The 25,063-nt window shown below is 38.4% G+C and overlaps 1 protein-coding gene across 1 annotated transcript in view; it reads right to left on the reverse strand.

Moving 5' to 3' along the window:
• Positions 1-3,007: 3,007 nt before the first annotated feature.
• pdcd5 (programmed cell death 5) overlaps positions 3,008-25,063 on the reverse strand; it is a 37,373-nt gene continuing 15,317 nt past the window's right edge. Inside the window, exons 4-6 of the mRNA XM_079826203.1 lie at positions 5,300-5,391; positions 5,150-5,221; positions 3,008-5,041 (exon numbers count right to left, since the gene is read on the reverse strand). Of these exons, the coding sequence (XP_079682329.1) occupies positions 4,994-5,041; positions 5,150-5,221; positions 5,300-5,391 (212 nt within the window). The 3' untranslated portion in view covers positions 3,008-4,993. The remainder of the gene's footprint in view (positions 5,042-5,149; positions 5,222-5,299; positions 5,392-25,063) is intronic.

Raw genomic sequence — 25,063 nt, forward strand, 5'->3', positions numbered from 1 at the left:
ATTTTCATAGACATGTTCATTTACTGAAGGCTACCAGGAAAGCTAGGTAACTAAATGTATTTAATTAATTCACAATATGCACACATTCATTACTAATCTTATGCCCAATGCAGGCTGAAAAAACTGAGCTTTTTTATTTACTGAATGCTACAAATGGAATAATATTAAATTTACAATATGCACACTTTCACTACTATTATGCATTACTACACATACATTACCATGCCTAATCTGAAGAAAACGGCTTTGTTAATATTTCTTGTTTGTTAATTATATTATAAATGACATTACATAGGCCTATTTCAATTCAAAATGGCGAAATTAGACAAAAGTTTATATTTTTATTTGTTTAACATTTCTGACTTAAAGAAGCAGCTGTCAAATGTGAAATGTTTAGTTTAGCAACTTACATATCTCGCACTTGACGTCGAGTCGTGCTGCTAAAATCAGGGTTCCTACACAATTTTCATTTCAAAATTCCATACTTTTCCAGACTCAAATTTCCAGACTTCCCTACAGATTTTTCCAACCATATTCAACTTGTTCTGATAAATTGTTTTAAAATTCAACTGCTAACAAGTATGTTACATTCTAAAGATTTAGTATTGGCGGTTTTGCCTTTTATTAGGATAGGATAGAAAGTAGCTAGACAGGAAGTAAGGAGGGAGAGAGAGGGGGGCGGGATTGGGAAAAGTCCATGAGGCAGGACTCGAACTCGGGTCTCCCGAAGCACAATGCCCACAATGCACGAGCGTGGCTGCGACGTTGATGTCATGAACGAACTAAATGACTTGAAAAAAGATTTGTTCATTTTGCTGAACGAGATTCAAAGAGCCGAGTCAGTAAATTGATCCGAACTTCCCACTACTATTTTGGCCTAGCATATGGCTTACAATTGCCGCCTCCCCCATGTTGGAGATGTCAAATGATTTGACATAAAGTTTGCAAATAGCTTTCTTTGTAAATTTGAATTCTTTGGCTAACCAGGCTTTATATTTAGGATCGGCAAGCCAGCCCTCGGAAAACTTGCATTTTCCCATTTTGTTTGCCGTGAAGTCCACACTCAAATGAAAAAATCAAGCACAACGTTCCAGGTGTTTTTAGTCAAGAAGTTTGAGGTAGGGGCGTTGTGATGGCAACTGCCGCCTAACAACTAAACTCCAGCAGATCAAGTGTAAAAATGATCGGCAGCCCTGGCAGACTGATCCAAACGGCATGAAAAAAAAAACAATTGTATATATTATATATTTATTATATACATTTAGAAATTCTTAATTTTATTTTTAGAAAACTAAATAGGGACAATAGTCTGGAAACATAAATATTTATCCATACTCTGATTTATTTTTTCCATACTTTTCCAGACCTGGAAATTACTCAAATCAAATTCCATACTTTTCCAAACCCCGTAGGAACCCTGTAAAATTCATGCTGCTAAAATTCACGCTCAGCCTAAGCAGAATCTGTGCGTACATAAAGTCTGCCTACTCTGATTTGATTGGTTTTCTCAAATATTTTGACATTGACGTGCTGTGACAGACCAATGAGGCTCAGATTAACGCTCTGCTTCTGATGTGCGCTCTTCTGCTTGAAGCTGCTGCGGATTGAAGAACACACTGATTAAAAGACGGGACGAAGCCGAAGCCTCCCGCCAATTTCATGTTATAAAGGTTACATATGTATAATCACACATTTTTAGGGGCGCTGGGTAGAAGTTTAGGGGGGGGAGTTTAAAAAGGGCCTAGTGACACATTGAGATATGCACATTAGCACTGTGCCCGAAACACGTACGACAATATTCCAGCGACAAGCAATTTGCCTTCCCACAGTGAGCCCGAAAATGGCCCGTGACAATTGTAGGAATTGTGGTCGCAAACATCCCCTTACAAAGCCCAATTCAACTCCAGACCCCAGGAAATCAACCATCTATCACCAGAGAGACGTAGACTCCATTCTGCCTGGAGATACTACTTAATTACCTTAATTACTTTTTGCCTATGAACTCTGACAAAAACCCTATATAGCCCTATTTGCACGGGATTAGTATTATCTGGGGACCTCGTGTGATTTAGAAATGACTCCCCCACATCTGAATTTTGCGTTGCGCATTTGCACGGGATAAGCAAGCCTGTGATTTTACTCGAATTTACTGACTATCTCCTGGATATGATGTCAAGACTTGTAAATGTTTTTTCATTATAGATATAGCTGTATGAAATTATAAACAGTCGTATCGTATCAAATTAAACACTTAACTGAGCAATATACGGCGGAAGATTCAGTTTCAAAGCAAAATGTGAAAGCGCCATTTAAGCGAGTTTGTCATTGTACTGTTCTGTTTTTGTGTTTTTCATTAAGAATAATATTAAACACACCATTCAAGCAATTTACTCCCAAATTGCTCATTCTAAAGTGAAAGTATAATCCACGCGGCCGCACGGGAATTCATAACGGTGTGCATTATATGCAGCCTAGCGCCATTCTTCGTGAAAGATATAGATAAAAATGCGCACAGGACACAAAAACCTTGCAAAAATTATATACGATCCGCCTAATCCCGGCAAATCACAGAGATGCTGATTCGTACGGGACTAATGTTATCACAGGACCTCGGTGTTCGGCGAAATATGGTAGGTAATTTGCGGGGGATTTTTTACTTTACAAATTACAGACATGGCTGATTAGCATGGGATTAAGATCACAGGCATTCTCTGTAATTATTAAAAATCACCAGAGGTCCCCAGATAATACTAATCCCGTGCGAATAGGGCTAAAGACAAAAGACTCAGTGTGATCACAAGATCAAATCATCGATTATTGGATTTGCATTCAAGTCATCGATTATTGGATTTGCATTCAAATAGCCTTCGACGGCATAGTTTGTTAGTGTGTCTACAACCGATACACATGACCATTATGCATGTATATCACTCCCAATTCATGTAATTATGTAACTATTGAATGTGTGAACGAAAAGGCATCGTGCTTGGTATCTTTTCTTTTGTTTGTGTATAATCCAACAGATGAGTTGAATGAAATCTTTGTAGAATGGATCATGTTCATATTATAGTAAGAAATTAGGTTTAAATTTACCCTCTGCTTAAGAGCAGGAAACTAAATGACCACAGATAACCTAATTTTATGGGAGGGGTGGAGACACAGTCATCCCCGAGCCAAGATTATCCCTAATTGGCTAGAACCCATCCAGGGGATGGGCAAATATTTGAGTTTTAATCTCAGAACACGAGTAGAGTTCTGCCCAGTTGAGTCTCAGCCCAGTCGAGAGCTGTTCGCAGCGCAGTTCCAGAGTACGCCCAAGAAGACGATCAGACGATCGTGGCAGACCAAAATCAGAGAAAATGGGTTAAACATCGATTTAATTCGGGCCATCTGAATACCCTCCTCTCACTTTCCTTTCTTTTACTTAAGTTTATTTTCTTTCTGTTAAGTCTCGAGTTCTGTTAAGTTTCGCCGCAAAGTTTCTCAACGAATCTACAACAGCAGCGCGCTTCAACTTCAAACAACGCCCACAAGACTTCCATTCAGCCGCCAACACACCACGTGATTGGCTTCCCAAGACGTTGCTCAAAAGACACGACCTTCAGCAAATCACTGGGAAAACCACTCTCCAGGGAATCCCCACTCAAAGACTACACGAGACACAAACGCAAGTAATACCTCCAGATTCTAACGGAACTGGTGCATTGAGATCAAAATGAATAACCTCGCCTAAGAAACGATAGGAGGGTAAATTAATGATCGATGATTTTTCAGGTCATGTGTCATAAATGCATATATTGCTCAGGATTTCATAATTTCTCTCTCTTAAAACTCATTCTTTCCTCTCTTTCTTCCTTTCTGCAACGCGTGTGAATGTGCGAGTGTGTGTGTTTATGTTAGATATTAGTTTTATGTGTTAGAGTAATCAATAAAGTTCTGTTTGTATTCAAAGATAAGTGTTCTTTATTATGTGCTTACGAATTTAATGTCTTGAACTGCCGATCTATGTTACCTGGCTGTTAAATAGTGTTTCACTATTGTTCGGATATTATACGGACCATTCAAATGAACGTTGGACAAGTCATTTGCTCGGCCGTAAAATAGACTCTCTCAAAATTCCCTATGAATTAATTCATTCATTCGAGCTAAATAGATCTGTTTCCCTTTAACAGAGTCCTCTTTAAGTTCTTACATATCGGTGGACGAATAAGTTAAGGTGTTAAACATTAATGCTGAATTATTTATATGTAATTCGAGTCTCTTTCATTGGAATTCAATTCCCCGTTGAGTTATTATTTGATCTGATTCAACTCTTACACAATACAATCAATAACCAAACAATTGTAACAGTCACTTGGAATACGCAGCAGCTTCCTGGACATTGCTAAAATTAGAAACCAGGTGATCTACAAAATGTTGAGACGCTCAGCACAATCATGGCCTGTTAATACACACACAAAAAAATATTAACATTAAGAGATACCTTTTATCATGTGTTGCTTTGTTGGGCCTTGTCTGGTTAGTACACAGTGTGAGACAAGCAATGCGTCTCACAAATGCTGATGTAATAAGAATTTCTCAAAATGTTGTTTCAGGATTTTATTATGTAAACAGTTGCACATATACGTTTTCTTCAAAAAAGTCCACAAAATCTAAGATATGAGGCCAGTTCCAATTATTGCAATAATATGTCCACTGCATTTTCAAAAAAAAAAGTCTCTAAAAGTATAGCAGCATTGCTGCAATGTGTTGTTTTGAGGCAAAGAAAAATGAAGAGAATCTAAGAGACTAAATAGAAAGTAAAAGACTAAACCGTATTTAACCATAAATGAAGAGTTCCTGTATCACCACAGATCAAAGTTCTTCGCCCATGATTGTGTTTTGGGCAGGACAATAGATCTGTCAGTCATAGTCATCCCTGGTCAGCAGTCAAACCAGAATACCAAAAGTACCATGAGTACAGAAAGCCCAGCTGACTTATGACACCTGCATATTAGTCATCATCCTCTTCATCGGAGTCCATTACACGACGTCGGTTAAACTGGGAACAAAACAAAAAATTAAACGCTTGCTTTAATTTAATTGCAAGCTTGCTTTAATTTTTACAATCTCGAGAACAGATTTTTAATGATAGCATAAAAGTACTTACCTTTACAGTCGTTTTCTTTTCTGTTTGTTGACTGACTTTCTCGAGGATCTCTATTAATCCAGCCTCTGTAATCTAAAGACACAACCACTTAATGCTATAAAATGTACATTCTAAAACACATTATTAATGATGCTTCATCTGCCATCTTACTTTTCCTCCAAGCTGTCCAAAGCGAGCCATCTGAATCAGGTAATTCTCCACTGCTTTTGCTTTATCTGGCTTTACAAGAGCCAAATTACTCACTAAAGAAAAAGCAGCAGCAACATTATTAATATTTAAAGGTTTCACACAAAAATAAAAATTCTATAATTTTATATCATCCTCATGTTTTTTCCAAACCAATAAGACATTTGTTCATCTTCAGAAGGCAAATCAATGCACATACTTTATGCACGTGCAAATACAATGCACATCAAACAAACATAAGCCCTGTTTCCACCGTAATTACCCGGAACAATTTGTACCAGGAACTTTTTTTACAGGAACTTTATTTCCCCCAGACCTGCTACTGTCTGCGTTTCCACTGCGGTCTAAAGTACCGTGAAGACCCCCCCCTCATTCCGGATGAAATAAGTATATTTGTTCATATGTTTATCATTACTACTACTACTGCTAATACTATTATTTATCATTTCTTATTAATTTGATTCATTATTATTATTATTATTATTATTACTATTATTATTAATATTGCTATTACTTTTAGTGTTGTCACCTTCCTCATACCCCATTTTCCATTTCCTTTTATTTTTTATTTATTTATTTATTTTTATTTTTATTTATTTTTATTTTTTTATTTTTTTTGGGATACCATTACTATCTTCATCATCATTATTTTTGTCATTTAAAATTAGTATTATTTATTGTATTTTGTTAATTTTCTTTTCTTTTTCTGGTTATGTCTGTTGTACTTTCCTACATGCTCCTTTGTTCATATATTTTTCCATCCTCACACCCAAGTACACTTACAGTTGCACACACACGAACACACACACACACAAACACACGCATATATACCCAAATCGTACTGACCATAATGTATGTTTTGTTGGTCTATGTAATGTTCATCTAATTTCTCATTTGTAAATATTGTACTTGTCTGTTTGCATAATAATTTTTTTTTTTTTTTAAATTAGTCCAGAGACGTGGGACTGTGCGCGGCTGCTCCTCCCAGTCAGCAACGGACAATAATAATTTTTGTGCGATACTGTCTGCAACAATAACAAGTGGAGGAGATGCAAGCAGCGCTGCTTTTGCTTATGTATTGGTTTACTAAATATGTAATTAACAAAACGGCGGGAAAGAGACGAGCACTGATACTAAAGCATATTCTGAAAGCTCGTAAAGCTAGATTTAAAATAAGACAACGTATGTTATTATCAGCTATAACAGATATTGACCTTGAGATGGCTGAGACAACGCGTGCCATCGGACAGAAAGAGCAAGACTGATATTTACTGAATGCAGAATGAACCTCGCAAAAGACATTTGAAAATGCCAGTTGAAATAAAATGCTGCGTGAACTCAACCAATCAGCATGTTCAGCGCCCAGTCCCACCCCCGAAAGTTCCCAAACTTTGAAAAAGTACTACCTCGGGAGTAGGGCCTTTTGGAGGGGGAAATATTTACCCGGAACTTCATTTAGACCCTGGTTCCTGCGGTCGAAACACACCGAGTACCACCCCAAAGTTCCTAGTTCCTGGGGATAGTTCCTGCAGTGGAAACGCGGCTATAGTGTAGCATCTGGAGTCTCGCTCTCATAGGATCAAAGGGATGAGTCGTTTTGAGGAACAGAAGAGATGCTCTTCTCTTCCACAGCTCTGCATATAAATTAAATCCCTGCTCCAATGGCTCCAACTGACTGGTTAATGACCAGCCAGAGTGTGAACAGAAGTTACGATGATGGTCCTGTGTAGTGTTGCTTTCGTAAAAGAAAAGTATGACTAAATATCGTCGTCAACGAACCTTTATCACGTGACGAAAACGAGACGAGAGGCAACATAAATGCTGGTCATGTGACGTTGACGAATAAAAACGAGACTAAATGTGGTTCACAAAATAAAAACTATGCTAAAATGTCTCTTCATTTTCATTGACGAAAATGAGACGAGACGAAAAGTCGTGTTTTTATTATTATTTTGCAGTACTTATGTGCGTCTCATTCAGGGGCTGCATCAGGGCGCACTGCGCAGACGCAGGCCACATCACTCTCTTCAAACCCCACTCGAGCGGCATTATAGAAGATGCAGCTCCGGTGAGTGAACGGGACCGATGGGCGGTCAGTCGGGGTTTGTAAGCCCTACTCCGGACGGTAATTGTTTGTCCCGTGGTCGTAAGGTGTTTTCATCATTTACAGGGGCTAGTCAGTGATTTTATTGTCGTCATCCAGAATATCAGTGTTTTTCTCCCACCACCCGTGTAAAAATCTCCGGCCGAATGACCTAACTTACTGTTTGACAAACACCAAGGTCGCGTGGTGCCGTCTGAATCCACATCTCTGAGTTTTCAATAATATATCACTTCAGAATTCACGGTTTATATCCTTTTTGGCCACTGCAGAGCACCGTGCGGCTGTTATTTGGATGCATTTTAAAGATCTAGACTTGTATTACTGAAATATTGGCAAGTATTTACAAGATCAAGAGATTTAATCACCGCTCAAAAAAAAAAGAAAGAAAAAAAAGCACGTAAACATTTGAAATGGGCCGTTATAACGGCAGCAATTATATATATTAAAATAACCGCAGCATTATGATTACCTCAAAAGGCTGTATTCACTTATTTCTGCTCATTTCCATGTGGAATAAAATTATATCCTTTATTTTGAGATAAAATACAAGACAGAAAAACATTTTAGCTATAATGTGGGTCTAATTTTAAACAGATTTAAATAATTAAATAATAATGTGGATATTATTTTCCTATTATTAAATTAAATATGCATTAATTAAGACATTTGGAAAAACTTTTATTACATTGAAGTGGGAAATAAAACGGGTGTTGTGGAAAAAGATGGGGAGAAATGTGGCCACAAAAATCACAGGAAAAAACACCACAAACCTTAAGAGACATCTCAATGTTTTTTAATATTTTATTTAAATGTAACATGTTTAGTTGGTAAAATAAATATGTTGTAACTTCAAATCAGAGCGTCTTCCGTGTCTGGAATGGATGTTTTCTTGAGTCTATAAAAGGTAACAATAATATAATAAGATAACATTGTTTGAAATGGTCTTAGCTAAAAGAAGATTTTAGTTTTTTCTATAATACGTACTTGTACTATATTGACTGGGTTAAATAGAATTGCATTACTAAAAAGAGACTAAAATACAATTTTCGTCGACTAAAACTAGATGAAAATAGTCATAGATAATTCTGACTAAAATAAGACTAAAATGCTCAGACTTTTAGTTGACTAAAACTTAACTAGACTAAAAAGAGTATGACTATGACTAAAACTAATAAAAACTAAAATGACAGCTTGACACAAAGACTAGACTAAAACTAAAATTAAAACAGGCCGCCAAAAACAACACTAGTCCTGTGAGAGCTTCAATCAGATCCTAATCAGCCAGAACCTCTAACTCACCCCTAAGTTGAGAATGGCCGGAGAATCCTCTCAACACGCACATACACAAGCATTCCTCTTTATTTAGCCTTTAATTAAACTATCCCAGAAATTACATATATGATGATTTCTTAAGTATATGCATGCTTCCTATATTGCTTATGTTTGTGTGATGTAAAAGCCATCTTAAATGCTCAAAATGGCTCTGTAAAGAAGATACACTGCTTTTATGCGTTTAAACCAAGGCATGTTTGATGTCTAAAGGTTTCTAAACCTTGCCGGACACTAAGTAAATAGTGTCCGGTAAACAACTGTGGTAAGTTTGATTAATCAACAAACACGGTAAGTCATGTCATCTCCTGTCATTGTTACTTGCACCACATGCTGTATGTTTAGTATAGGCTTCTCCGTTGGCGAACAGGGCTTCACATGTGATAAATGTAAGGAGATAGTTAGGCTGACGGAGAAGATTTCAGAATTAGAAACACGCATCCATACTTTATCTGAGAGTAGTGAGGATGTAACAGCTTTAGATACTGATTTGGATGCGAATAGCTTAGTGAACTCTGTACATTCTTCGGTTCCGGCTGCAGGGCCCCCGCGGCAGGGAAAGTGGGTGACAATGAGACGGCATAGTCACAGATAAAAAAAAAAATCACTTTTCCGTTCCGGTTAGAACATCAAACAGGTTCTCCCCTCTCAGCGAAGCACCCACTGAGTATCCTGTTGAAAGTGCCCTAGTCATTGTGATTCTATTACTTGGAACGTGAAAATAGAGACACCAGCCACCATAGTCACATGTTTACCGGGAGCCAGAGCGCCTGACATCAAAGCAAATTTAAAAGTGCTGGCTAAAGCTAATCGTAAATTCTCTAAGATAATTATTCATGTCGGCACTAATGATGTTCGACTTCGCCAGTCGGAGATCACCAAAATTAACATTAAAGAGGTGTGTGAACTCGCTAGTAGGATGTCAGAGGCTGTTTATTGTTCTGGACCGCTCCCTGTAAAAAGGAGTGATGAGATAGTTAGCAGACTATCATCACTCAATGGCTGGTTGTGCCATGGTGTCCACAAAATAACATAGGGTTCATAGACAACTGGAAATGTTTTTGGGGCAGACCTGACCTGTTGAAAAAGGATGGCATCCATCCCTCCTGGGGTGGTTCCGCTCTTCTCTCTAGTAATTTGGCACATAGTCTTAGAACTAAACCTTGACTCACTAGGGCCCAGGTCAGGAAGCAGACAAACTGGCTAAACCGACCGTCTGCTAGCTGTCTCACATCACCGGAGTCAGATAAATCCCAGCACATAGAGACTCTTTCACCTAGATATTATCATATAGAGACTGTGTCTGTTCCCCGAATTAGTAAATACAAAAAAACAGCAAAACTATTCAACTGGAAAAATGTAATTGATGTCCAACAAATAAACAACAGATATAATACAGATGAACAATTGATAAATCTTGGGTTGCTGAATATTCGATCCCTTTCCCCAAAAGCGCTTATTGTTAATGATATCATTACAGATAATCATTTAGATGTGCTGTGTTTGACAGAAACCTGGCTAAAACCTGATGACTACATTACTTTAAATGAGTCCACCACCCAAGATTATTGTTATAAACATGAGCTGCGTCTGAAAGGTAAAGGGGGAGGGGTTGCTGTAATTTATAATAATATCTTCAGTATTACTCAGAAGTCTAGTTTCAAATATAATTCCTTCGAAGTTTTGGTGGTTTATGTAACGTTATGTAGTGTACATGATAAACCCCGTTTAACATTTGTGTTAGCTACTGTATACAGGCCACCAGGGCATTATACAGACTTTATCAAAGAATTTGCTGATTTTCTATCTGAGTTAGTACTGGCCGTAGATAAAGTACTTATTGTTGGTGATTTTAATATCCATGTAGACAACGAAAAAGATGCATTGGGATTAGCATTTAAAGACATTCTAAACTCTATTGGAGTTAGGCAACACGTGTCAGGACCCACTCATCGTCATAATCATACTTCAGACCTAATATTGTCACATGGAATAAATGTTGATACCGTTGATATTCTGCAGCAGAGCGATGACATCTCAGATCATTACCTAGTATCATGTATACTTAATTTAGCGAAGGCTGCAAAGCCGTCCCCTCGCTTCAAAAATGGCAGGACAATCACTGCCGCCACTAAAGATTGCTTTTTAAATAATCTTCCTCATCAGTATCATCTCCTCAGCATCCCAGATAGCTTAGAAGAACTCAATGTTGAAACTATTGACTCTCTCTTTTACAGTACTTTAGACACAGTTGCTCCCCTGCGCTTAAAGAAGATTAAAGAAAATAGTCTAACGCCATGGTACAACGAGCACACTCGGGCCCTTAAAACAGCAGCCAGAAAAATGGAGCGCAGCTGGAAGAAAACAAAACTAGAGGTCTTTCGTAATTCGTGGAAAGAGCACATGATCGCATACAGAAAGGCCGTAAAAACTGCTAGACCTGCTTATTTCTCGACTCTCTTGGAAGAAAACAAACACATTAATCAAATTAACCAAAAATAAAGCTTCAACTTCTGATGTTTGTAAACAGCACAGCGGTAATGACTTTATGAACTTCTTTACATATAAGATTGATAATATTAGGAAGAAAATTAACCATGCAGCCGTCTACTACAGTATCACATCAGAGCATTGTAGTGTCACTGAGGAAAAATTACACTCATTCACTGCTATAGGAGAAGAAGAATTGGCTAAACTCGTTAAATCATCAAAATCAACAACATGTATGCTCGACCCTATACCGACTAGGCTATTAAAAGAGATGCTACCAGAGGTCATAAAACCTCTTCTTAATATCATTAATTCATCTTTGTCATTAGGATATGTACCGAAAACTTTTAAGTTGGCTATTATTAAACCACTTATTAAAAAAACGCAACTTGATCCTACAGAATTAGTCAATTATAGACCAATCTCAAATCTACCCTTTCTGTCAAAAATACTTGAAAAGGCAGTGTCTTCACAATTATGTTCCTTTTTAGAAAGAAATGGTATCTGTGAGGATTTCCAGTCAGGATTTAGACCGTATCATAGTACTGAGACTGCTCTCATCAGAGTAACAAAGGATTTACTCTTATCATCCGATCGTGGCTGTATCTCTCTATTAGTGTTACTCGATCTTAGCGCTGCATTTGATACTATCGACCACAAAATTCTTTTGAATAGACTCGAAAATGATGTAGGTATTAGTGGAATTGCTTTGCCATGGTTTAAATCATACCTATGTGACCGTTATCAGTTTGAAGAGATGTCACACTGATCACAAGTTCAGTATGGAGTACCGCAGGGCTCAGTGCTAGGACCGCTGCTCTTCACCCTGTACATGCTACCATTGGGAGATATCATTAGGAAGCATGGCGTTAGTTTTCATTATGCTGACGGCACTCAGCTCTAGATTTCTTCACGCCCTGAAGAAACTTACCAATTCACAAGATTAACGGAATGCATAGCTGATATAAAACATTGGATGACCAGTAATTTCCTGCATCTCAATTCAGAAAAAAATGCATTTTTAATTATTGGACAAAAAAGCTCCACAAGTAGCAACCTAGAATACTGTCTAACACTTGATGGCTGCTCTGTCAAGTCCTCGTTGTCAGTGAGGAACCTGGGTGTGCTCTTTGATACCAATCTTTCGTTTGAAAGCCACATTACTAGCATCTGTAAAACTGCATTCTACCATCTTAAAAATATATCTAAATTACGACACATGCTCTCAATGCAAAATGCTGAACAGTTGACCTCAAGGTTAGATTATTGTAATGCTTTACTGGGTGGTTGCCCTGCTCGCTTAATAAATAAACTCCAGCTGGTCCAAAACGCAGCAGCTCGAGTTATTACTAGAACCAGGAAGTACGACCATATTAGCCCGGTTCTGTCAACATTGCACTGGCTGCCTATTAAACATCGCATACATTTTAAAATCTTGCTTATTACTTACAAAGCACTTAATGGTTTAGCTCCCCAATACTTGAGCGAGCTCTTAACACATTATACTCCATCACGTCGACTGCGGTCTCAAAATTCTGGCCAGTTGATAATACCGAGAATATCCAAATCAACTGCAGGCGGTCGATCCTTTTCCTATTTAGCACCTAAACTCCGGAACAGTCTTCCTAACATTGTACGGGAAGCAGACACACTCTGTCAGTTTAAATCTAGACTAATAACACATCTCTTTACTCTGGCATACACATAAAACACTTTATCAACTAAATGATTGTTAGGCTGCATTCACTAGGTCAGCCGGAAACCGGGAACACTTCCCATAACACCTGATGTACTCGTTAAATCATCGGAAGAATGGCATCTACGCTAATGATAGTCTCTGTTTTATCCCGAGGTTTACTGCAGTCAGCCGGATCCGGGCCGTATCCAGATCAGATGGTGGACCTGCGCCCAGACATGACCAACGCAGGACCCTGAAGTGTCTGCAGAGACTGTGTCAATTAGACTCCCCTGAAATTGCATCGTCGACACGGCATCCTCAATAAACCTCCAGCGTGATGACTCCGATTGTTCGAATATTACAATTTAATAATACTTAAATCGATATGTCATCCTCAATAAACCCATCTCCGGCGTGTTGCCTCCGATCCTTCGAATATTCCAATCTATTATGACCTCTGACCTGTAAAGTTTCCAGAATAATAATCATACGCTGTTTGCTAATTGGCCAGAGGAGAACTGGCACCTCGACTGAGCCTGGTTTCTCCCAAGGTTTATTTTTCTCCATTAGGTCACCTGATGGGGTTTTGGTTTCCTTGCCACTGTTGCCTCTGGCTTGGCGTGCTCAGTTGGGGACACTACATTTTTCAAAATTTTTCAACTAAATATAGAAATAAATCTAATTATTAAACTAAATTAACCATATAAACTAAATTACTGCTCTAATTACTGATTTAAAGCCCACACTGTCACTGTATGATAATTTAAACGAACTGATGACATTTTTTCTCCAGAATGGCTAGACGGCTGAATAAAATTATGCTGCATTATTTTCCTGTTTAACACTGTAAAGCTGCTTTGAAACAATCTGTATTGTTAAAAGCGCTATATAAATAAAGTTGACTTGACTTGACTTGACTTAGAAATCATGGAGGGGTCTGAAATTGTCATCGTAGGTGCATGTCCACTGTGAGAGACATAATCTAAAAAAAGAAAAATCCATAAATCACAATGTATGATTTTTTAACTATTTATTTGTATGATACAGCTGCAAATAAGTATTTGAACACCTGGCTATCAGCTAGAATTCTGACCCTCAAAGACCTGTTAGTCTGCCTTCAAAATGTCCACCTCCACTCCATTTATTACACTCCATTATACACTCCATTTACTAAATTAGACGCACCTGTTTGAGGTCGTTAGCTGCATAAAGACACCTGTCCACCCCATACAATCAGTAAGAATCCAACTACTAACATGGCCAAGACCAAAGAGCTGTCCAAAGACACTAGAGACAAAACTGTACACCTCCACAAGGCAGGAAAGGGCTACGGGGAAATTGCCAAGCAGCTTGGTGAAAAAAGGTCCACTGTTGGAGCAATCATTAGAAAATGGAAGAAGCTAAACATGACTGTCAATCTCCCTTGGACTGGGGCTCCATGCAAGATCTTACCTCGTGGGGTCTCAATGATCCTAAGAAAGGTGAGAAATCAGCCCAGAACTACACGGGAGGAGCTGGTCAATGACCTGAAAAGAGCTGGGACCACCGTTTCCAAGGTTACTGTTGGTACTACATTAAGATGTCATGGTTTGAAATCATGCATGGCACGGAAGGTTCCCCTGCTTAAACCAGCACATGTCCAGGTCCGTCTTAAGTTTGCCAATGACCATTTGGATGATCCAGAGGAGTCATGGGAGAAAGTCATGTGGTCAGATGAGACCAAAATAGAAATTTTTGGTCATAATTCCACTAAACGTGTTTGGAGGAAGAAGAATGATGAGTACATCCCAAGAACACCATCCCTACTGTGAAGCATGGGGGTGGTAGCATCATGCTTTGGGGGTGTTTTTCTGCACATGGGACAGGGCGACTGCACTGTATTAAGGAGAGGATGACCGGGGCCATGTATTGCGAGATTTTGGGGAACAACTTCCTTCCCTCAGTTAGAGCATTGAAGATGGGTCGAGGCTGGGTCTTCCAACATGACAATGACCCGAAGCACACAGCCAGGATAACCAAGGAGTGGCTCTGTAAGAAGCATATCAAAGTTCTGGCGTGACCTAGCCAGTCTCCAGACCTAAACCCAATAGAGAATCTTTGGAGGGAGCTCAAACTCCGTGTTTCTCAGCGACAGGCCAGAAACCTGACTGATCTAGAGAAGATCTGTGTGGAGGAGTGGGCCAAAATCCCTCCTGCAGTGTGTGCAAACCTGGTGAAAAACTACAGGAAACGTTTGACCTCTGTAATTGCAAACAAAGGCTACTGTACCAAATATTAACATTGATTTTCTCAGGTGTTCAAATACTTATTTGCAGCTGTATATCATACAAATAAATAGTAAAAAAAAAATCATGCATTGTGATTTCTTGATTTTTTTTTTTTTAGATTATGTCTCTCACAGTGGACATGCACCTACGATGACAATTTCAGACCCCTCCATGATTTCTAAGTGGAAGAACTTGCAAAATAGCAGGGTGTTCAACCCTTTTTGGGTGATTTTGGAGATTTATGATTCGATTATAACCTGTTATGATTAATCATAAATCCCCAAATATTAATTCCCTATTGAGCTAAATTTAATTTAATAATATATGTAACCTTAAAACGCTACAATAGTAAATGGAAGCAGAAAAAAATGGTTGCTTAATGTGTAAGAGGAGACCAGAGATGTTATGGAAATAAGTTAAACACACAGTTAAGCTTCTGTTTATCATTTCTAATGTGTGCTCTACGTACATGTTCATCAATGTGAATAAAAGCCCTCCCTAAAATCTGTTCATCATATGAACTATCTCTTTAGAAATCTTTAAACCACTTGGTTACTTTCACAATATCTTCATGAACTATCTATAACAGAGAGTAGGCTAAGTTGCTGTTATTTTGCTAGTCCTGAAATGGGAAATGTTACATTAACCTGTTAACTGCTGACACCTTTCTGTGTTTTATAATATTTACATCCCTTGAGGCTTTCAGTCCAAAAGTGTGCACATTTGGATAAAAACGTATGAATTGCTGTATGTTTACTTCAAACATCTTTAGAGAGGAATATTTCTATTGTATTTTTACACAATATAGGGTGATGTGAGCATTATGGAACGCTAAACCCTCACAAGTAATTTTTTTCATTTAAACTCTACACCGAAGGGCGCCCTCATGCAGAAAGTCCACAAGTGAGACCCATAGAAGTATTAAACTTTTGATGTGCCAGGAAATCCCCAATATGGGCAAACTGACCAAAGACATCCAGCTATCGCTTTAGCTGAATAAAATGCAGAGAAGTTTTGACTGATTAAACGAAGATCTCTGGTCTGGTTGCCGACTGAATCTTAGCAGGGTTGAGCCTGGTGTTACCTGGATGGGAGACCTGGGTAGCTGCTGGAAGAGGTGTTAGTAAGGCCAGCAGGGGGTTTTCACCCTGTGGCTTGTGTGAGTCCTAATGCCCCAGTGTAGTGACGGGGACACTATACTGTAAAAAGCACCATCTTTTGGAAGAGACGTTAAACCAAGGTCTTGACTCTCTGTGGTCATTCAAAATCCCATTGCACTTGTAAAGAGTAGGGGTGAAACCCCGGTGTCTTGGCCAAATTCTCTCCACTGGCCCTTATCAATCATGGCCTCCTAATAAACCCTATCCACTGAATTGGCTCAATCACTCACTCTCCTCTATAGGTGTATAGCTGGGTTGTGGGGAGCGCACTAGCACCATTGTTCTGTGGATGCCATCGCATCATCCAAGTGGATGCTGCACACTGTAAAGCACTTTGGGTGCACAATTGTACATATTAAAGTGCTAAATAAATGGTACATTTCATTTCAAGAGAATTAGCACACCATTGTGACAGTATATCGTTTATCTGTGTTCTTCAAGCCATCTTGGTTATTTTCATTAAGGATAATGTATTTATATAATGCAATTAGGGATGGGCATTTTTGTCAATTTTTCATTTCGATCATCGATAGGTCTCAAAAACGAGTACTCGGGGGCGGGGCATGTACAGGGGGCGGGGCATGCCCGTCATTGAGATAATGAAAACTGTTATGAAAATGGTTGTTGACAAATACAAACGTGACATGAAAACAGGTATATGAAAATATGAACATATAAAACAAAAAATAACTGCTAGATTATGATGCATAAATGTCTTTGAAAAAGAAACATCTTTATAAAATGACCGTCTCAAATAACCAAGTCAGTAATATCGAGCATTGCCTTTGAGCTGAAACTGTAAAATAACACCACCCTGCAGAGCTTGCTAGCTGGTTAATAAACTCAACCAAACGCACCCTATATCAATATTAATATGAAGATTATTATGAACCTATTACGACATAAATCAACACAAAAGGACGTGAATGCGCATGTGAACTTCAGCGTGCTAGATTTTACAGGCGAAGGGTTTGAAACAGAACATTTTGAAAGCGCTCTTCCCTTAACCACGCTGATACACGGACAACGAAAGCACACAGAAACAACATTTTATTAAAATCCTGTTCTCATTATAATGCTTTGACAGATTGACTCTGCACATCATGCACTTAATTTTATTATTCATGATCGAAGTGTTTACAGACATCACTGCGCGTTTTCGAACTCAGGTCTACTGTTAAAAAATACGAGAACAGTATAGCACTGCTGCATTACTAATATCAATGATTCTAAGAAAGAAATAGCCTATCTGAAAATAATATGACTGTCTCTAACCCATCATGTCGAGCATGAAATATGCGTTTGAGCTGAAACTGAAGAGAATGAACAACAAACGGTATAACGGCAGCGCTTTGCTAGCTTATTAAGCTCAACCAAACGCTTCTTATATTAGATTAATCAAATAGACAACATAAAAGTAATCTTACAACGTGCATCTGCAGAAAAGGACGCGAATGCGCACATGAACTTCATGCGCTTTCTCTGTGGATCAGCTGATACACGGGGAACTAAGCACAGATCATTTACAGCATTCTATTTCCATCGTGTTCTCATTATAATGCTATGTAGGCTATGACAGATTGGCGCTGCACATCTTGCACTAACCATTCAATGATCACAGTGATTCCAGACATCACTGCAGTGCACGCCTCAGTTTCACTTTATTTCGCCGCGGTCTGGAGGCGTGCTGTATAACGCTAACCAATCAGACCTCCGGTACCGCGCAAAACGACGCAATCAACTATAAAAAAAGAGACAAATATTTTCTTTTAAGGGCGATCATCGTTCTCATGATCGATGATCGCTGACGCGTTCGAGTACTCGATTACTCGACCACTGTTGCCCATCCCTAAATGCAATGCTAATCCACATAGCCTTTATCACTGTATATAATATGTAGGATATTCTCATTCATGTAATTTTCTTTCACACCACTAGAGGGTGCATAACATATTTATGTTCTCAAGTTGACATGGGGTGTGCACAAAGAAGGTCAAATAAACTTTGATTGATGTACTTGAATGGATTGTTTTGATAAGGTGCATAAAATGGACAATTATTTTCTTTCTTTAGTTTTGTTTAATTTGGAAAGAAATGGACAATAAATGGATTGAAATATCCAACTTTATTTTCAAAGGTATGGACATTGCATTTTTTTTAATCTGTTTAAGATATGCATACGCATACCAATGATCTAAAAAAAAAAAAAAAAAAAATAGAACAAACACCCGCCTAAAATTTAAAGTCAAAAAGTTTGACCGCAATGGAAGCTGGTTGATTTGAGCTAAATCTACTACATCAACAAACTGAACTGGATCAAATTGGAGACTATAGGACAAGTCGACTGATTTGCGGGAGAAAATTGGTTGATGATTTTGAAAGCAGCGTCTGGATTTACAAAGCGGTTTGTGGATTGTCGCTAAGGAGCAGCGTACGGGGACGCCGCTATTTCTTCATCCACGGACGGACTGCACAAGTGGTGGAATATTAAGGTGTGAACTGTGACAACATTACAAAGCTTAGGCTACCATCAAACTGACTTGACAAACTTACTTAGCCATTCAAAAACAAACAAACAAACAAACAAACCGAAAAAGAGGTTTAAAAAAAAGGGTGTTTGTTATGGTTTATTTTATTCATGTTTACAATGTTCGTTAATCTTGTGTTCATGTATATGATGTGATCAACAATGAGTGTTTAATATGGCATAATTTTAATGTCAAAATTATTAATAAATGCATGCACAATTATCTTTGAACTTGATAAATGTTGCAGATGTTTTACTATCGACAAACAAATGCCTTTAAACTTGTGTGCAAAAATACAGAATTACATGAATGTGCAGCTATTTGTACAAAGAGACATTTTTGTGAATAGAAATGTTTTATTTTGCATTAGTGTATCATAATTTGTACATGTAACAAAGATGTGCATTTGTGGATCAAGTGACATGCGTGCATTAATTGGCATCTTTTCTGAGTCGATCTCATTTGATTCATTTGGATTTTGAAACTTTCTTTGCGCATTTTCAAGCATTCAACAACCCACACACAAACAACTACCAGTGAATACGCCTGGTGCTAATTATTCATGTATGCCCAACTACCAAATGTGATTTCTACAATTAAACTAATACTTTACAACTTGTGTGCAAAATACAGATTAACACGAATGTGCAGCATTTTGTGCAAATAGAGACATAATTGTGAATACAAAAATTCGATTTTGTATTAATGTTGGTCAGAATTAGGGATGCACCGGTTGACTGGCCAAAAACCGGAACCTTTGTATTTTTCTGCTGATTTTTCCGGAAGTGCGCCCACGTGCACATACGCCTATATTGCAATCATTCGCGAACATGTCACTTGTTACAAACGGAAACTGGAGAAGTGAGGGAAGAGACGAGATGCTGAAGGGAATGAAGAGAAGTTTTCCTGCGCGACCTGAAGTTGCACGAGCTTACCTCTCCGCCCTGCACAAGCATATATTGAGCGTTTGTCCAGCTCAGCTTCTCACGTGTTGGATCGGATGAGAACGAAACAAGACTAACTTGTGACAAAGCCGAAATACTTCTTTTTGTAGCCTAAAGAAGAACATGCATGCACTTTTGAAATGAAATACTATCCGTTCTGTAGCCTATAGGATGATAATTTTTATTTGGTAACAGTTTAGAATAATGGTCATTAGTTAACATTAGTTAACTACATTAGTTAACATTAACTAATAATGAACTGCACTTATAAAGCGTTTATTAATCTATGTTAATTTCAACATTTACAAATGCATTATTAAAATCTTGTTAACATTAGTTAATGCACTGTGAACTAACATGAACAAACCATGAACAGCTGTATTTATATTAACTAACGTTAACAAAGATGAACAAATACAGTAACAAATGTACTGCTCATGGTTAGTTCATGTTAGTTAATACATTAACTAATGTTAACTAATGACCATTATTCTAAAGTGTTACCTTTTTTTTTACCTTAAAATTACATTGACTTAATTTGATTTAAAAAGCACCTGCTCTAGCATCTTAGTTTTTTTCGTTGCACTAAACATTATTTGATTTAACATTTTGGAACAATTATATACTTTGGTTTTATTTAATTTCACTGGTAAAGACTTTTTTTCTTTACACTGAATTTAAAAACAAATGCTGATTTAAGTAACGTCTTTGTTTGGATTGCAGAATATGCAGTTGTTGCCTTTAATTTCACCTTTCAGCCTTTTAATTTCCAATTCAATTTCCTGTTATTTCAGATTGCGGACTTGTTTTCATTAGCCAAAAGCCAATTTAGCCTGTTAAATACCAAATAAACATCTTCTTCATGTATACTTTCTTTCTTTTATTGTGTAAAAAAAACAAAACAAAAAAAACACGGAAATCGGTATCGGCCAGTTTTCTTGAAAAAAAAATCGGTATCGGCCAAGTAAAATCATGATCGGTGCATCACTAGTCAGAATTTGTGCGTTCAACGTAGGGATGGGCTATATCTTATCGTTTGCGATATACCGGTAAAAATTCTCCCCACGATAAGAATTTGTCTTCCGCGATAATAACGATAAAGCCTAGTTGATGGCGCGACCCATCCGCACCGTGCCACCGCTGGCCGTCTCTTGATGCCCTAAGAGTTATTACTTTATGATGGCCGTGGTGGCTGCGTCTGTCACTTTGTATAGCTGAACGGGGGTTGGAGAGAGAATTTTCTTGTGACTGGTCACTGAATCCGCATCTCACGTGCAGAGCGAAAACAGGCAGAAGCTGCGGAAGAGTTCATAGCTAAACGAGGGGCTACCTGAGGGCAATCTGAACCTGTACATACAGATGTATTTTCATTCGCTGAGCACTTGGACTGAGCGCTTAAGATATTCGCTCTCTCAATCGACCGGTAAAGCATACTATTTTAGTTCACCTCAATGAATGCGCAGTGTATTTGACGCACAGTAAACACTGGTGTGAGGCGTGCGACTGAGAACGCTCAGTGTTTCACACACCCTCAAAGAGAGAGCGAGAGTCTTACACAACACAGAATTGACGTGCTACATGTAAACAATATCCTTTGTTGTATTTTCCTGTAAAATAATGGTGTTTATTTGGAATTATTCAGCCTTTCATGAACAGGAAGAAACATGCACAAACGGGAATCTCATTGGCTGGCGTGCACCTATTACGGTGCCTGTTTTGATTTCAGCAAATCAGTTCGAATGAGCGCTGACAACGTGATTAATATTCATGAACCCAGAAGCTCATTAATCCTTAGTGCAGTTTATTTTTATTAGTTGAAGAATTCGTGGTATTATCTTATCAACTCAAATGACTGAAGTTCTATCATTAAATCATTATTTTCAACTTTTTTGTTATCTGAAGACATGGTTGGGATAATTACTTTAGCTGTTTCTGCTATTTTTACCACTGTTTGCACCATGAGTGTATGAATAAATACAGAATCGGTTTACATGTAAAACTTGTCATTGTTTTGAATTATTATTGTTTGTATTGTGTGATGTTTTTCAGCACAGTTGCACTATTTAAACATTACCTGCACTTTTACAGAAGACAATTATATCTGCAACTTTTCCATTTCTGAAAAGGCTGGTGTGGAATTTTACATAAAAAAAATAAATAAAACAAAATTATATATAGAGCCTATTTGATGACCGGTACGTTTTACTTAAGATAATTGTTTTTTTTTTCTGAGTCTCTCAAGAATGCATGCAGCTCTCACTTGTATCCAAAAACATGGGGAATGATACTACATTTATCGTCATTGATATCGTTATCGCAATAAATACTAGAAAATATCGGGATACATTTTTAAGTCCATATCGCCCATCCCTAGTTCAACGAGTAAGATGTGCATTTGTGGATCCGGTGACGCGCATGTATTCATTGACTCATTTGTGAGTCAATCCTATTTGATTAATTTGGGTTTTGAGACTTTCATTTCGCCGGTTTAGCCTTGCACGATCCACACAAACAGCTGTTTAAGAAAACCTGATACCACTAGATGGCAGTATTCTGCCAAAACAGACAACGGCAACGTAACCATTCTTCTGCCTGTAAGAAGCTTAATGTTTCCTCGTTATAAAGACGTAATGTTTCCTCGTCATTTAATCTGCTTGCCTTTGTATAGGCAAGCAGATTAAATCAGGTTATGAACACAAGATTGTTCATCATAACATTTTTCTCCCATAGAAAACCATTATAAAATGCTTAATATGCAATATAGCGCATGTTAAATAAAGTGTATAGTCTACTCAATATCACCGTCTTAATGCATGAAGCCACATTAAGCGTTTTCTTTTATAATGGCTATGGGAGAAAACGCTTAGCCTACATGTGTACAGACAGCCTAGAATATGAACAAGATGCGCGCATTTCAAAGTTTCACGCATTTCCTCCCTTAAAGCCTGTTAAAAAGGAAAACGCTTAAAGGGTTAGTTCACCCAAAAATGAAAATTCTGTCATTAATTACTCACCCTCATGTCGTTCGACACCCATAAGACCTCCGTTCATATTCGGAACACAAATGAAGATATTTTTGTTGAAAGCTGATGGCTGAGAAAGGCTTCAGATAGGCCTCCATTGGCATTCAGTACATTTACACTCAAAAAGACGCATAAAAGGCACTTAAAACGTTGTTACAAAGTCCATCTCACCACAGTGACTCTACAATAATTTTACGATGCGACGACAATAGTTTTTGTGCGCAAAAAAAAAATCAAAATAACACCTTTAACCAACTTGTTCTTGTCTTCCGTGTGTGCCTCCAGGACGCATGCGCGAGAATATGACGCAGATCCGGCGTTCGGACACATGACCCAGAAGCGATTTGTTTACAAGCAGAGGAAGACGCGCGTGTCTAAGCTGTTGGATTCTACATTGATCGTGCTTTAGGTCTCGGCGTAGTTCTCAAAATGGGGCTTCAGTGTGCATTTCATGGATTCCCGAACGCTGGCGCTACGTCATATTCTCGCGCATGCGTCGTGGAGGTTTTTTTTATCCTGCTTCAAACCTAACACAATGCTGCCATTTTCTGTTCATTGAGGGGAGGGCATCCAGAGAGTGGTATTTAGATGAATTATTTTAAATAAATAAATATATTGATCTGAAAAATAGTATATTCATTTTAAATTCATCCAGGTTCAAGAGGTAAATTAACATCATCAAGAGAGAAAGTCACACACACTCTCTCACACACACTCTCTCACACACACACACACTCTCTCACACACACACACACTCTCTCACACACACTCTCTCACACACACTCTCTCACACACACACACTCTCTCACACACACACTCTCTCACACACACACTCTCTCACACACACACTCTCTCACACACACACTCTCTCACACACACACACTCTCTCACACACACACACTCTCTCACACACACACACACACACACACTCTCTCACACACACACTCTCTCACACACACACTCTCTCACACACACACTCTCACACACACACACTCTCACACACACACTCTCACACACACACTCTCTCACACACTCTCTGAGAGAAAGAGAGATGGAATTTTTTTTATCCTGTTTCAAAACTAACACAATGCTGCCATCTTGTGTTCATTGAGGGAAGGGCAGCACACACAGGCACAATAGATTATTCAAAGAAATATTTATATATTCATCTGAAAAATAGTATAGTCATTTTAAATTAATCTAAGTTCAATTACCAAACATACAATCTTAATTTAATTGAAATCAAAATATTATTTTACAAGATATGAGACAATTTCTGTTCCCCTTTTTTGTCCTTATTTAATCCCTCGCCATGGCAACACCGTTTGAGATATCCACTATCCGTTTGCATTTTAGCATCTTCCGTATCTTTGTTTCATGTTGACCGAGTTTGGTGGAGATTGAATAAATCGCCTACGAGAAGAATGTAAAAACTCAGAGCCTGAATTATACAAATATTCATGTTCAAACTAGGGATGGGCGATATCTTATCGTTTGCGATATACCGGTAAAAATTCTCCCCACGATAAGAATTTGACTTCCCGCGATAATAACGATAAAGCCTAGTTGATAGCGCGACCCATCCGCACCGTGCCACCGCTGGCCGTCTCTTGATGCTTAAAGCGTTTACTTTATGATGGCCGCGGTGGCTGCGTTCGTCAATTTGTATAGCTGAACGGGGGTTGGAGAGAGAATTTTCTTGTGGTGCCCCCCAAAGCACTCGGTGCCCTAAGCGCCGCGCAATGGGAGCGACGGCACTGAATCCGCATCTCACGTGCAGAGCGAAAACAACTATGGCGGAAGCTGCGGAAGAGTTCGTAGCTAAACGAGGGGCTACCTGAGGGTAATCTGAACCTTTACATACAGATGTATTTTCACTCGCTGAGCATTTGGACTGAGCGCTTAAGAGATTCGCTCTGTCTCAATCGATCGGTAAAGCACACTTCAGTTCATCTCAATGAATGCGCAGTGTATTTGACGCACATTAAACACTAGTGTGAGGCACGCGACTGAGAGCGCTCTGTGTTTCACACACACCCAAAGAGAGAGCGAGAGAGTCTTATACCACACAGAATTGATGTGCTACATGTAAACAATATCCTTTGTTGTATTTTCCTGTAAAATAATGGCGTTTATTTGGAATTATTCAGCCTTTCGTGAACAGGAAGAAACGAATGCACAAACGGGAATCTCACAGGCTGGCGT

Source organism: Gobio gobio (genome assembly GCF_949357685.1).
Source record: "Gobio gobio genome assembly, chromosome: 9".
Classification (NCBI taxonomy): Eukaryota; Metazoa; Chordata; class Actinopteri; order Cypriniformes; family Gobionidae; genus Gobio; species Gobio gobio.